General features: G+C 46.2%; 1 protein-coding gene across 3 annotated transcripts in view; it reads right to left on the bottom strand.

Moving 5' to 3' along the window:
- FOXK1 (forkhead box K1) overlaps positions 1-15,223 on the bottom strand; it is a 55,239-nt gene that overhangs the window by 23,322 nt on the left and 16,694 nt on the right. For 2 of the 3 annotated variants that reach the window (XM_068699750.1, XM_068699751.1), the window contains exon 2: positions 6,578-6,775. In XM_068699750.1, the coding sequence (XP_068555851.1) occupies positions 6,578-6,775 (198 nt within the window). Of the gene's footprint in view, positions 1-6,577; positions 6,776-10,639; positions 10,867-15,223 lie in introns of those variants that run through there. The other variant, XM_068699752.1, reaches the window with a different exon arrangement.

Raw genomic sequence — 15,223 nt, 5'->3', positions numbered from 1 at the left:
CCTCTTAAATTCACAGCACTTTTTAACAACTAGAAAATCTTTAAATACCAACTATTGGAGAAGATGTGCAATTTACTGCATTTCTGCTGGAATGCTCCAAATCACTTTGTTTTAACTGCAGAATCAGAGTGCAAAAATAGGATGTACCAGTGTGTGTATGTTGCATCCACACCCAGGACGCTGGATGTTGTTCTGTCTTACTTCATTAAAATCTCAACAAAAATATCACATCACCATCACCACAGCTAGACTCAGAGAAGGTACTGACTGGGGTAACTGGGATGATCAGAGACAGGGAATGGATTCCATACAGAAGACAAATAGTTGAAGACAGAAAGCTGAGGTGCGAGGTGACAGCCTATAAAAACAGAGCCAACAGAAGGCGCAACAACTCCCGGCTTCTTCTAAGTGAAGTGCTGGTGAACATGAAATGAAACTAACAGCGGGTCCAAACCAAGAGGAAGTCCTTCTATGTTTGTAGTCAAACCGTGGAACAACATGCTGTAAGACAGGGCTGATGTTAAGTTTATGTGAACACAAAAGGCCATTATAAAAGTTTGTGGGAAAAGGAGGAAGACAGGGAATCGTCAGGGGTTTTATGAGACAGAAAGTTAAGAAGTCACTGCTCCAAAGGCAGTCCTTGAACCATGACAATGGTGGAGGCAGACTGAACACCAGTTAGCATTACCGGGTATTTTCTATGTTCTTAAATTACCCCAAAGACACCTCCCTGAGGCAGAATACCGGGCTAGATGGATCCGTTGCCTGAACACAGTGGTTCATATGTAAAGATCTCCAGACTCTCTCCATCTAACCACATTTTACAGACTTGGGGCGGGGGAGCAACAAGTGCTTAAATGATTTATTTACGGTCATATTACAAGTCTGTGAGCAAGCTGGGAACAGAAACACTCCCAAATTCCAGTGCCAATTTCCCCAGAAGGACAGGCAGTAGGGGAATGCAGGAAAACTGCCGTTACTTAATTCCATTCTTTTCTGCAAGAAAGATATCTGTAGGGCTCAAGCCATGGAAGCTTAATTTAAGCCAGGTGTATGGATAAAGCACTTTCCCTCCCTAATGGCAAAGAGGAAAGATTACCCGGGATTCCACATAAAATTGTTCACCTGACTTGGAACCTGCATCGCTGAAAAGAATATAAAAAAAAACTCTTGTGGTTTGGGATACAGTATTCACATGAGCAGTGCCTTTGAAAAATGCCTAAATGCACATTTCTGAGGCAGGTACAAAGACAAAGCAGTGATAAGAAACCACCTTGGCAACACTGCCAATACAAAGATTCCTGTCTGAGCAGGCTTTTTTTTTTTTTTTTTTTTTTTAAAGCCCCAATTCAGTACAAAGGGAGAATCCTCGTTTCTTAACAGGATCTTTTCTAATTGGAGGTATGCTTCCCTGCACACAAGGACCGTATTAGAGAAATGCCACAAATCTCAGACTACTCCTGTACTCCAAGTGCCTACACATGGTATACTGAAAGATATAGGGACTTTTTTTTTCCTCTCCATGTGCAATAAGCAAGAACCAGGTCAAAGTACAGCACTTCAGCTTGCGAAACAAGCATTTCCACGATACACCAATCAGAAGTAATGGGTGCGAATCCTCTGCCACTGTCTCCTTCCCCAGCCTAGCCCCAAAAACATAACTCAAAGAAAGAAAGGCAAGCCCTTGCACGTTGCACGTTTCAGACAGGTTTCAGAAACAATCACAAGTGGTGAGATTGCCAAACCATGCTGGATTTTGATGTGAAAAGGGAAACATGAGAGCTACTCTGCCTGCTTAATGCTGAAAAAAACGCCAAGCTGTTGAACAAGCCACAGCGAGAGAAAGTTAGCTATCCACAAAAGTTCAAATTGTTTTTACTTGTCTCCACTCCAGCAGTTCCCCTCTTAGAAAGGAAGTGAGCTCACTCTGGCTGTGGATTCAGCGAGCGTTTTACAGCAGCGCTGATCAGGGGAAGTGAAGGGAAGAGGAAGTGCTCGTGTAGCTGGTGACATCTGCAAGCCTTCCTCCAGCACATGGCTTGGCGCATCTCCACTAGCACATGGCCCATTATCTGACATAAACATGCGTAGGAACTCCCGAGCCCCGTATAGATCGCTGCAGTTCTGATGGGATGTATGTGCATCGCACTACTTGGCTTGTGGTTTGGAGACAAGGGCGATTAAGAACAATCACCATTCTGTCCAATTGTGGGAGTTACCAGGGCTGTATATTCTGCCTGAATGCAGGAAGTAATGGATAACCGAGACAATGCAAAAGAGCCTGCAAAAATCCTGCCTTCGAGCTCTTTGCTGGCTTTTCAGTTAAGTGGCTAACAGTGTTATAGGAAGAAGGAAAGCCTGAATGAATTGGAACATGCAATATTTATGCGTCCTGTCCCACTGAGTGCATGCAACCACTCAAGTCAGGGTTCACTCAAACTCCCATTGCATACCTTTCAAGAAACATGCAAGTTCATTTTAAGACCCAAGAATTCTGAAATGGTGTTGTAAGGCTGTCCTAGAGCCTAGAAAAAAGCAAGCCCTCGTTAGCAAGCCAAGTCTGAAGCAAAGCATATCCAGCGCTTACACATCTAATATAACATGGCTCGTAAGAATACATACATACACACTACCCCCTGCCAACTTACACTTCCATGATGCTTTACAGAATAAAAGCCCAATCCATAATTTATCTACTACACAGTCTTGGAAAGTAGTTATTACGCTCTACATGCATAAAAAACAACCAATGAATTTAAATGACCTGTAAAAGGCCACAAAACACATTGGTGACTTAACCAACATAACTGCAGTTCCTGAAATGCAGGCCTCTGAATAACCCACAATCAGGGCATGCAGCATGTTACTGAGCTCATTTGGCCTCGTGAAAATAAAGGGAGTATGTGTGTAGGGGGGCAGGGAAGCAAATAAGGTTGAAAAATTTATAGCTTCTGGAACTATAAGAGTTCAGCTCACGTCTTCTCTTTTGCTAATCAAAACTATAAAACAAGAGTGAAGAAGGATGTCAGCTGATCTTTCATTTATTCATCTAATTAATTTCACTGCAAACTAGGTATTGACTATTCTAGCAATGACTGAACGTGGACAGGCACATTAAGTGCTAAAAATTCTCTAAAATTTAAGTTTAGGCCCCCACACAAACATGGACCACTTTAACTATTAGCACTGACCCTCACCAGATGCTTCTCAAGAGGTTCTCACAGGGCTCTAAGGGCTCTTCCTCCTGTATGTCAAAGAATTTTTATTTTTATTTACTGATAAAGACTGCATATGTGAGCTACATATCCATCCCCTTTCAGTGAAAAAGTACAAGACAGTGTTCAAACCCACAGTCATTCCGGTACACAGATAAGTCAGAAGTAACTGCTGGAAAATGTGAACACTGATACTGACTCCACAGTGCAGCACTCTGAATTGCTTTACTGTAGCATTTATTTTATGAGTGACAACATTACTACTATTTAGAATAGGGAAGAACATGCAGAGAAATTCGTTTTTAGAAATACCCCAAAGAAACAAACCAATAACCCTGAAGGGCAGTACTTTAGAGAGATGCTGCTGCTTCAGAGGCAACTTCAGAGTGTAAGCTCTACTTCAGAGTTAAGCTACCGCTACAGGGTCACTAATACCAACTGGAAGATTATATAAAAAAAAGGTAACTAAACACTATAAATCTGAACTCCAACTCAGCATCTTTTTGCTCCAGCATCATACCTTGCCTCTGTGGATCTGTTCGTAATCCAAACACAAGCTGCTCTGAAGACTGGATTACAACACACATGGAGGTACATCCACGTAGGTATTATGGATTTACAGCAAAACCAGGCAAAGTTAACGGGGTTGGCAACACAGGTGAAGAACTTAGGTCATTAGTAAGATGACCTAAGTGTCACCAAAAGAGGATGCTCCAGATGCAAGTGGAGAACCCTAAAGCCACACTGAAAGCCAGTCCTCTATCAGATGTCTCCCAATGGGCAGAGCTGAATTTAGCCAAACTGCACATGGCTTTCAGACAGCTTTGCAGTGCCCTGAGTCTACTGAAAAGAGATTTCTGCTTGAATCCAGGTGATATTCTGCCTTTTCTTATGACGTGCAATATGGACAGGCTGCTTCTACTAGTTTCTTGCAACCACAGCGGCCTTTTTGTTTCAGACTGTGTAAGCCTGATATTTTTTTTAAAGGATTTTTGAACTCAAAGCAGGAAGAAATAAGTTATTGCCTGTGTGTAAGCCTCACAAAGCATGCTGCCAGCCAACATTTTCCCTTAAAGCTGTACAACAGCACTGAAAACATCTGCAAAACAGCCCCTCCTGGAGATAAAACACCTAGCTAAGAAAACAGTGGAAACGCTTCTCCCTGGGAGCAAGCAGGAATCTTGCTTTGCAAAGCTGCTGAGGGTGGCAGGTTTGCTTTTGTTTAACTAAAGCTCATTCCTTCTCTAGGCGGTGCACTTCGCGGAGGGAAAATAAATAGGCTGGAAAGAAACCCAGCAGCTTGCTGGGGGGGGGGGGAAGCTGCAGGGAAGCAAGCTGCAATGGGAACGGGGAGGCAGAGCAGGGCTGGGGGCAGGAATGGTTGTAGGACCAAGGGGTGTTCGGGTGCAGGGAGCGCAGGTAAGGCCCCGGCCTGCGGCCTGCTGTGGGGTGGAGGCAGGAAGAGGAGGCCGGGAGCCGCTTTCCAAAAAGGAAATTTCACCCGGCCAAGGATTTCCAAAGTGCACTAATTTTCCATGGGCCAATCAGGGAGGAGCGAGGCAAACGAACCAAATTAGGAAAGTAAATACTGGAAAGGGGGAGAGGGAGGAGGAGGAGAGCAGAGCCTGTGAAAACGCCTCCCGAGGCAGCCGGGGAACGGGGTGAGGGTCCCAGCCTGAGCCCCCTGCAGCCCTGCTCTGGGGAAGGGGCTGAGGACACCGTGTCAGCCTCATGTGCTGATAGAAAGACACCAAAAAAGACAGCCAGAGTGCACATTGACACGCTCCCGAAGGGCAACGTTCCCCTTCTCAGAGCAAAACACCCAAATCGTGTCCCAGATCACGGCCCCGCAGGAGGCAAGAGCTGCGAGACCCCACGGAGGCAGAGAGGGAGGTTGAAGGGGCTGAGCAGGGATGTTTACAAACGTGTCAGCCCCTCCTCTGGAAGAGGAACTCAGAAACGAAAGGGATTTGGCAAGTGAAACCTCAGATGTCTTTTGAGGTTTTCTGAAGACTCTGCTGGGTTCGCTTCTGCTCGAGACAAACGGATGCACTCATTAATCATCTTTAGTAAACACCCCGTTAGGGGCCGAGCACAATTCAACACCACTATTTCCACTTTCTCCTTATGCAAAAGAAACATTCTCGGGGAGTCAAATATCAGTTGCAGGCATATGCCAGAGTCAAAAGATACAGCCTCCGTTAGTAACACAAACCACACTGCGCTGCTCTGCACAGGATGACTGAATGGAAACTAAATACCATATGTTGGCAAAGAAACCATCCCCCTCCCCTCCCAGCAACAAGCTTCATCTAAAAAGAGAAGGTTAAATATAAACTAAAAGCAGTGCCTGAACAGAGGGCTGAAACCACAGCTCCCTCCAGCCCCCTCTTTCTAGAATATCTGCACTGCACATCTGTGCAGCTCTGCAAGAGGGGGGAAAAACCCAAACAAGCAAGGGCCTCCAGCCCTATGCAAAACCAAACGGGCTCCATTGTGACCCTGAAGTCATTCTCAGCCATGTCGATTTGAATACTACTCACCGAATTAGCACTAACTGACAGAATGTGTTTGTTTATTACAACATTTTACAAGTCTATGGACAAGAAAACAAACCAGCAGCTACTGCTTATTACTTTATTAACTAATTATTACTACTTTATTATACTTTAAGGAACAGCTTCAATGTTAAAAGAGATCAGTGCAAAGCTGTAACATCAGCTCTTTGCTGCGAAAGGAGAGAAAACAGTCGAGACAGTAACTTGATGTTCAGGTTGTGTCTACTGCACATTCTTGAATCGGATAGCTTACAAAACAGGATACTCGCACAGACGCCCATTCAAATCGCTACAGCCCCTCGGTGCACGGTCAGCATCCTCCCCGTTTCCTTCTATTCCCAGGAAACCACATGCCAGTGGCCACCCTCGTCCCTAGCTCCAGATAGCACCGGCACCACCCAGCAACAACAGAATGTTATTGAGATAAAAATAAAATAGGCAGTCCTAACAATATTTGCCTGCTTTCTTTTCTCTGCGTATATAGGTGGGTCTTGACAGATCTCTCTAATTCCTCTGCCAAAGATAAACAGCTCCATGCTGAGGCCAGCCCCCGCCCTTTGAGCTCTTAAACAAAAACCCTGAGCCCTGCATTTAGGCAACAAAATTTTAGACTGTGCTCCGTCATTCTGAACATCAGATATTTCACAGGTTATTTTTAATGGGGCATTTCATGCATCAAGTACAGCAGATAAAGAACACAAGGCTGATAAAGGCCGGCGTCAAAACAGAGATGGAGTTTCCAGAATACACACAGAAAGATGAGAAGAACCTCAGGAGGGTGGCAGGGGCTGGGTAACATCTTACCTGATAGTGCCTGTGGGGGACGGGAGGGGACTGACCACGCTCCGGAGATCCGGCTCCGGGATGTGGATCTTCAGAGGCGATATTTGAGGGTAAAGTGGCCGAAGGGGAGGCGATGAGGCTTCTTCTTTTACTTCCTCTTTATGGTATAAAGATGTGAACTGGATCTTTATAACCGTGCTAGGGAATCGAAAAGTACACCTGTACGGGAAAGAAAGGGAAAGTCACTGTCACACATGATGCTAAACAGTTTGAATGTTTTTATATGTAACTATTGAATCATTAATAAATTAATAGCATAAAAATCCACCACCCGCTACAGCATCTTTCTGCCCAGACTCCTAGGCAGGAATTGTTCATCATTCACAAATCACTGCATATACATCACAGGGATTTCAGATGCAAGCTGAAGGCTTGGGTAGGCTAAATGATTTCCCCAAGGCCATGTATTCCATCAATGACTAAGCGTGACATAGAACTACAAAGACAAACCGTTGGGTTCCTGCTTTATCAAGGTCTAGAATTTATCTTTTATTGGCTCCTTGCACATAACTCAGGAAGGTGCGAGTTACTAGAAAGTATCAGGCCACGAGTAACACTCAACAAAAAAAGCCATAAAGACCAGACAGCCCAAACAGCCCCCAGGAAGACCAGACAGCGCCATTTAGAGACCGGCCTCTACACACTGTAAAACTAATATCCATTTATATCTCTGCACATGATGCTAAAAGATAATCTAGCAGGTTTCCTATTAAAAAAAGAATACATTTATTTACAAGTGCCTCCTTTGGACGGCGTGGCTTATAGCTAAGAGGGTCAGAACAAGGCTGCTACAAGTCTACAGGGTTTCATTTCTTTTATAAAAACATTTCTTTCCAATTGTTACTTAGAAAAAGCAAATGATCACACATCTACATGTGTAGCCTTCAAGAGATGCTGTGAAATTCAAAAGGAAATAAGCACTGACATTTTCTGTATTTGAACAGAAAGCTTTCTAATTTATAGTGTCTACAATAGGCACGGGGCTGTAAAAGCGAGTGTTCTGCAGTTCTACTTATTGCGCTTTAATTAGACAATAATGTGCAATCAATACAAGCTTTCCAGGGATCATTTCACTGATACTAAGGTTAAAGAAGCAGGAAATAAAAACCAGGTTTCACCGTGGGAAAGGCCAGCAGAGCACAGCGATTGTGCTGGCTTCCAGCACCTCGCCTATAGAAGGAAATGAGGGGACATGGGCAGCGTTGTTCTAGCACCACGAGCATGGCTGAACATAATCCCTTTAACCAGGGTATTATTGAATCCTGTAGGTAACAGAGCCAGGTGGTAGGCAAGTAAATCAGTGTTTGTGACTGCCTCATCTCACCTCTGCTAGTGAGAGAAATACAGGGAAACGTTTTGTTGCTGTTCTAAAAACATACTTTCCTGCTCTTGGTGTCTCACAATCTAGTTCTGCTGTAAGGTAACGTTCAGAAACCTGCTGTGAAAAGAGCAAAATTATCATTCTGGCATGGGAAGCTCCTCCTCATCTCCCAGCTCATCTCGAGTGAGCTGGCTCAGCATCCGGCAGCATGGAATCGCCGCGGTGCTGCTACGTACAGCAGGAGCTTGTGCAGCTTTTCATTCCCTTCAGAGGTCCTGTGCTTGTTACTGCATGAAATAAGAACACCACTGCTGCCCATGCAGCCTGGCCATGCTTACCCAGCCCTTCTAACCGAGCCCAGGACAGTCCAGCCCTCGTTTAACAGTGCTCAGTGTGATCCCAACAGGTCCAGCTGCCCTGCAGCAGCTCCGCAGCACGGCCAAGGCCAGCCCTGCACCGTGGTGCACACCAGCAAGGAGCCCTGTCCCACCACCACCACGTTTTGCTTTTCAGAGGAACCCAATAATGTGAGACCAGCATCTCCTCCCATCACTGCCTCCAGGTCATGCATCCAGCTCCTCAACTCCATTTTATTTCCTGATGCTGTAACGTTAGATAAGAAGGCACTAACTGCACCCAGGCTGGTGCCACCAGTCCAGGAGCACGGACAATTTCACAAAGCCAACTTTTGGTTTTCCTAAATCCTAAATCAAGCTAACTGTGAAGTTTAAGGCGACCCAGCAGCCGTGTGCCTAAGAGGCCCATCTCGCACAGCGTCTCCTTGGGAGCCCTCCCCGGAGCTATCGGGTTCAGCCACGTGATTTACCCGCACTGGAACAAGGGAGAGAAACGGGGAGGCTGGGCTGGGCTGGGCTGGCTCCACAGGCAAACAATTTGTTGGCTGCTGGGATTTCGTTTTTAGAAAGACAGCCCTCCCGGCCCACTGGAGCAGAACCCAGACTGCGCAGCTAGCTTTAACATCTCGCTAGCCAGCACGTACGTGGCCCTTTTGTAAGAACCAGTCCCACAAAAAGCAGAGGGTGGAAATCTGGGAGGGTGGGCATGGTTTCAGAAGGCTTCTGAAGCTTGGGCTGTGCTAGTTCCTGCTGCCTGGCAGAGTGGGGGCAGCTGGTCCGAAGTGCCTGCATGCTTTCAGTGCTGTAAAAAGCGGGGACGCAAGAAATGGAAGCGCAATGCGAAACGCAGAGCACAGATTCCTGCACAACTCCTCCCCTCCCTCAGGGGGAAGGTGCCTGGGATTAGCGTTATTGTTGCAGTCCCTGTTCCAACAACCGCAGAAATACCAGCAGGGACAGCCTCGGTGCAGCCCAGAGACACTGCCCCAGGTCAGCCGACACGCACCGACACCGGGGAGCCGTGGCACCGGGAACTCGGGACAGCCTCACCATGAACCATGTCACAGCCAGCTCGCTTTTCATTACACTAAAGCTGGATGCAGTTTTAATGAGCTTTTCTAATTGTTCCCTTAATTAACCTCTTTCCTAGCAAGAAGGATAAATGCAAATTGTATCAGGTAGTCCTATTTAGAAACCGAGGCACATTAGTGCAGGATTTAAGCCTATGAGAATTGTACTTCTCCAGAAGATAAGCTGGACAAGACAGGCAGCCCAAGCAGACCCGAGCACACATTCACTAAGATTTCTGTATATATTTGAAGTTATTTAAGCTGAATTAGACCATTTGATCCATGTCGCATGGTTCCTATCGAAGATGCACAGCAATTACCACCACGGCTTAACGTTTCCATCATGAGAAAAAGATCAATCTGGAAGTTAGACTCAACATATAAAGCATAATGAAGACAACTGCTATTTCCAAAGGTGTCTAAGATGCAACTCTTTTAAGCACCTCAGAAATTCCCAGCTGATTACAGAGCAATGAATTAACGGTCCACAAAAAGCTCTCGGTCACCTGCAGGCAGGAGGCAGCCTGCCTCGATTGCAGAAGCGCAGAGCTGTCCTCGATAACCTGCTCCAGACAGGTCCAACCTGCAGTCCCAGGCCATATAAACCTCACCTATTGTATAAAACATGATGTAACTGTGTGTGAGTACATCTGAAGTCCTTCTGGGAAAAGGATTCCCATTTCTCCAGGATCCTTGCGAGGCAGGGAGAATGTGCGTCTTAAAACCAACAACACATGCATGCACCAGGCTCCAGAAATTGCATGGAAACAATTCTTGCCTTGTGAGATTGCAGGCAGGAGAAAGTCAAAGCAAACGGCTTGCTGGCTCCCTGCTGCATGCCTGAGCTCACTGAATGCACGCTATATATACATTGGAGACCAAGGGCAGCAGGAGGAGTGCACATGCCACACATTGCTACAGCGACGTAACAAACAACAACAAAATGTTGCTAGAAATGCTTGTTTGCTTTAAGTACGACAGAATTTCAAAAGTTTCCTGGACAAGCTCCTCACGCTGACAACACAGCGCCCGTGCTATTAGGCTTCCTTCATGTGGTGAACCAGCGACAGTGACCACAAGCATTTCATCTACGTAAGGCCTGAAAATAAAACGCTAGGGAACACTAGACTTTACATAAACATTCACCCCTAATGCAGGCTTCGGGGAAAATGGTTAGGGGAAAAAAAAAAAAGGCAACATGACAACTCCACACCCTGCGTGACACCATAAAAACCAGAAATGTTCTCCCCCCCTCCTCCAAGTGCCTTTTACTCACAGATGTAAAGGAGATCGAGGTGCATTTGCCAAAAGGTAGTGCCAGACTCGGTAGAAATGGAGGCTAGTCACTGATTTCTTTGTTAGAGCACCCTGCGTGCTGCTCCCCACCAAATGGCTTCTGCTAAAATCTGTTTCACAAGGGCAAGAAAAGGCTGCTCGGAGAGACTTAGAAAGGAGACAGGAAATGGAGCTGGATTCAGGGCTGTGCATTTACACCGCAGAAAAGCACGGTGTAAAAACAGAGGAGACAAAGATCATGAAGAAGCCAAGTAAAATAAAGAAGCTTATATACGTACGCATGTATTTATTATATATATTAAACATCATTCTGGTTTATGATGCAAAGGGGAGCAACCAGAAGAGCTGTCACTCGAGCTGCCGTCACTGAGCCAGCACTACCTCTGCCTCCTCCATCGTGCTGCAGTTTCTGGAAGCCGCTGCTCCTGCGAACACGCCCCAAGCACCCGTGCTAGGAGCTGTGCCAGGGCGCAGGCTGAGCAAGAAACGTTTCGTGAGATGCTTCATTGAGAGTAACGCTTTTCGCCATCTGAATCAGAACTGAAACACGGGGCTGTGGCTCCATTCAGAAAAATTAGTTAGGCATGATGGTCCCCCTCTGCTGCAACTGCCACCTTTTCTTTTTAAGCTCACGGCTACTGGTAGCACCCCCTGACCCTGACACCCTTCCCTCTGGCACACCACACCAGGGGACAGCAGCCACACCATACCCTACGAGGTGGCGGTCACCTCCCCAGTCAGTGCCCTGCTCCGACCCAGCCAACGCTGACAGGCAGAGCTCTCATGGCACCAAGTGCCATGGTGAAACAGAGCCATCACTCGCTAAAATTTGACTGAGGAGCCCCACAAAAGCCTTTGTAAGAGGTATTAAAATCCCCAACCAAACTGCACACACCAGCCTTTATTCTGTCCCCTCCAACTCCTCACCAGTTCTGTGCCATTCACCCAGAAGAACACCGTATTATTCCCATCCAAAACCACGCTGGGTTTCTCAGCTCGACTGAGAATTTGCCTTCGTTCACCTTTGTTAAGCCATTACCATTTCCAGTTATTTCAAGGTACCTGATTTCACCAGAGGGCAAGACGGATCCTTCTCACCCTTTAATGCAAGGTGTAGGGTAAACACCAAAATTTCAGCGTGCAGGTAGTGCATGCAGCTGCCTTCACAGAGAAAGAAGCACCCCAATTACCTCCTGCAGCTAATTTTCCTGGTATTCCGTAATCAGCTAAGGGAAGAACAACGCACTAGCATCTATGAAAATCACGTTCCCATTAAGTCATAAATCCACTCCCTGTTCCTGCCATACTTTGAAGCAGCCTGAGAGGAGGTGCCTTGGCCAACATGAAAGACTCACTGGGAAAGTTTACCCAAGATCAAACTGCATTTGGTTAGGAGGAGATGAGAGTTTGCTTCACTTACCTAAACACGGATCTAAGCCCTGAAGGCCTGCCCGTGGACAGATAAGCAAAACTACCTGACACAAGAGCAGCTACCTCAGATTCCCATTTCTTCCAAAATAAGGTGCAAATCATCGCTGCGACCACTGCACGACAAGATCTGTTGCTTTGTGATGCTTTGCTCTGACTGTGGGGAGCCTGACCACAGACAGACAACACATTTCAGAACACCAAAAAACCATAAAACACAAAAAATTCAACTGCAAAATGCTTAGAAGGGTTCCTCCCCCACCCAACCCCCTTCAGTAAGGGAAACAGCCAAATCAATTTTCTCCATCTTCTCCAAAAGGAAGGTAGCCCCTTGCTCCCTGATGGCAATAATCATCAGCAGCATTGTGCTCACGACGATTATTTTGCTGGAACTGCAGCTGTCTGAAGCAGCAAGGTAAGCAAAAGCATGAGTAACAAAGCCACCTTTCAATCGCGAGTGAATTATAGTGAATATTATTTTGAAGGGATGTCATGAAACCATACAACAAGCTCTGTACAGCTGTCTTAGCTGTCACAGGAGATTATGTACTACTCACCCCTCCTTTACAACAAACTAATAATATCATCAGCCAACATTTCCTGTTCCCCTCCCCACCGCAGGGATTTATTTATTTATTTTTTTAAATAACATTTTGTAGCCAACGCCAGTAAGAAACCTGCTTTATTGTCTACTCGGCTGGTGCTATCTGGATCCCAAATGAAAAAGTTAATTGCACCAAGACTACAGGAGGAGTTCTGGAGGAGTGAAGACAAATAGGTTTTATTCTCCTAAGTCTAAATCCACATTACAAGACAGGCATGCACCTATCACCATGGCAATTTTAAAGTCGTTCTGTTTGTTTTCTTCACATCTCTTTAGGCTAGGGGACACGGGCAGCATAACTGCCAGGTTTTTAAGACCGCCTCGTCCATTTTGGAGGTTACCACAGTCTTAAAGCAACGAGGTTTTCAGCGTTTGCTATTTCCCTTTCAATTGCACCACTGGTCTGACCAGATTTAACACAGAAATCCTACTGAAGGCTAACCCACAGAGTCCAGAGAAGTATGTGCAATGTGATTGTCAGTAAAATAACCTGCTGCTTTTACAAAGAGAGAACCGAGGGGCCTGTAGGTAAATGTTGAAGCCCCAAATCCACTGCTCCTTGACAAAGGCCACGGGGATGCTTCGGTACATTTGTTCTTCCCAAGAACTCAAGCCAAGACAAGGCAAGACGAGCATGTTGTCAGACAGCTGCAGGATAAGGAAATAAACTGTGGAGCTCCCTGTAAACACACCTCTACTGTCATCCACTGCTGTTTAGTTAGAAGAAAAGCTACAGAAGTCACCGTTAGTGTTTTTAACGTAACTGAAGGAAAACTGGGATCAGAAAGCATGGAGCTTTTCTGCAGATAAAGGAGTGCAGTGACCTCCGTAACCACCACAAAGACCGAGCAACCCATTGAAACGTTTGGTTATGGTTATTGTGTAGGGCACGATAGGAGTTTAGATGCAGGAGGACTGGTTTCTAACTTTAAAGTCACCACAAGTTTACAAATCTCTTGCCTTGGATGCTTTGTAATGCAGTCACTGCATGTTGTCCATGCTGTCCTGCACAACGCTGCACATACACAGAGGAGGTAATGCCAGCTGGGATGGAACTGGGATGAGTGAGTCCAGGCTTGAAATAAGGAGTTGAATTCAAGAGACAGCGATCTTAATTCTACTTCACAAATGTCAGTTTTCTTCTGTTGGGAACTTTTTTCCAGAAAAATGCCAGCAACCACTTCCATTGCCCTGTGACAGCAGATGTATAACTCAACCTCACTGTCCTGGTCCTGGCATTAGCTGCCTCCTGGCTGTCCTGTCTGCCCCCGAGCTAGCACCAAACTGCTTTTAGTAAAGGCAAACTCACCGGGAAGCAGTGAGCATTCCTCACGCCCAGTCCAGTGGCACTAGCAGCAACTAGCCTATAGCTCAGCATTACTGGAAGGATTTTCTGTCCTTCCAAATACCTGTGGAGCTGATATTCATTCTCTTTTTTGTTGGAGGGAGCTGCCAGGCAGAGCAGCCCCCCGGCCTTGCCCTCCACGTGGCAGCACCGACACGAAGGAGGCGGAGGGGACGAGACTCGAGGGGAGGAAGGAGGTACCAGCAGCAGTGCTGCAGATTTCTGGCAGATAATTAAAAAACAGAGTACGTAACCACAGACTCAGATTTGAGCATCACATGATCCAAACAGCGCCTTCTCCTCTCAGAGGACGAAATGCAGCTCATTCATTTTGAGACAAGCTCCGCTCTCTATCAGGTACGTCCCATCAGCTACCACGCCGATGCTTTCAGGCTGGAAATTTTCAAAAGTTCCTGAAACTGAACAGTCGATTTTATTTTAAATTCAGCTTAATTATTCCAAACCCAAAGTCAACCAGCTGGGGCAAGACACCAGCAGCATGAACAGAGCTGGGAAGTGTTTTCTGCATCCCAACAAGCCTTCCCATGTCCCGTACCCACAGCAATTCTCGCAAGGCAGCAAGGTCAGGGCTCCCGGAGTGGGTTTTGTCACCTCGAAGGGGCTTCACACAATGCACAACATGTGCTTTTCAGCATCTTCACGCTTCCAGAATTTATCCACCCGCTGTCCTTGAGGGAAGCAAGCACATTAAATGGTTGAACAAGGACAGCACGTCAGAAAAAAACAGAATAAAATAAAACTGCCACTTGGTCACAGACGTGACCTTTTCCTTGGACTTCACGCTACCGCTTGCTTGGCACCGTACACGGGGTAAGGGATTTTTTCCTTAATGAGAAGGCACCACAGGTTACACCTGGATTTGCCTAACACTGCATATTGCCATGTCTAAAATGAGGTTTCCAACACAGCCAGACAAGATTTCAAATGGGCAAAGAGCGTGTGCGGGCAAGTGTATCTATTTAAAACAAATACTACCAGCAGCATCAGGCAAAACCACAACTTATGAATAGCTATGCCTCTTAAAAGCACCAAGTAAATTAGCTATAATGACTGTTTCTATTGAGCTCAGTTGCACTGGGCTTCCCTTTATGCCGTTTCATCAAGGCTCGCAAACGCACCGAGAAACGCTTCCCCACGCAGGCACATTTTGAAACCTTCAGCGAGCC

This window comes from Anas acuta, chromosome 15 (genome assembly GCF_963932015.1).
Source record: "Anas acuta chromosome 15, bAnaAcu1.1, whole genome shotgun sequence".
Lineage (NCBI taxonomy): Eukaryota > Metazoa > Chordata > Aves > Anseriformes > Anatidae > Anas > Anas acuta.
This window is presented reverse-complemented; position numbering and strand designations above follow the sequence as displayed.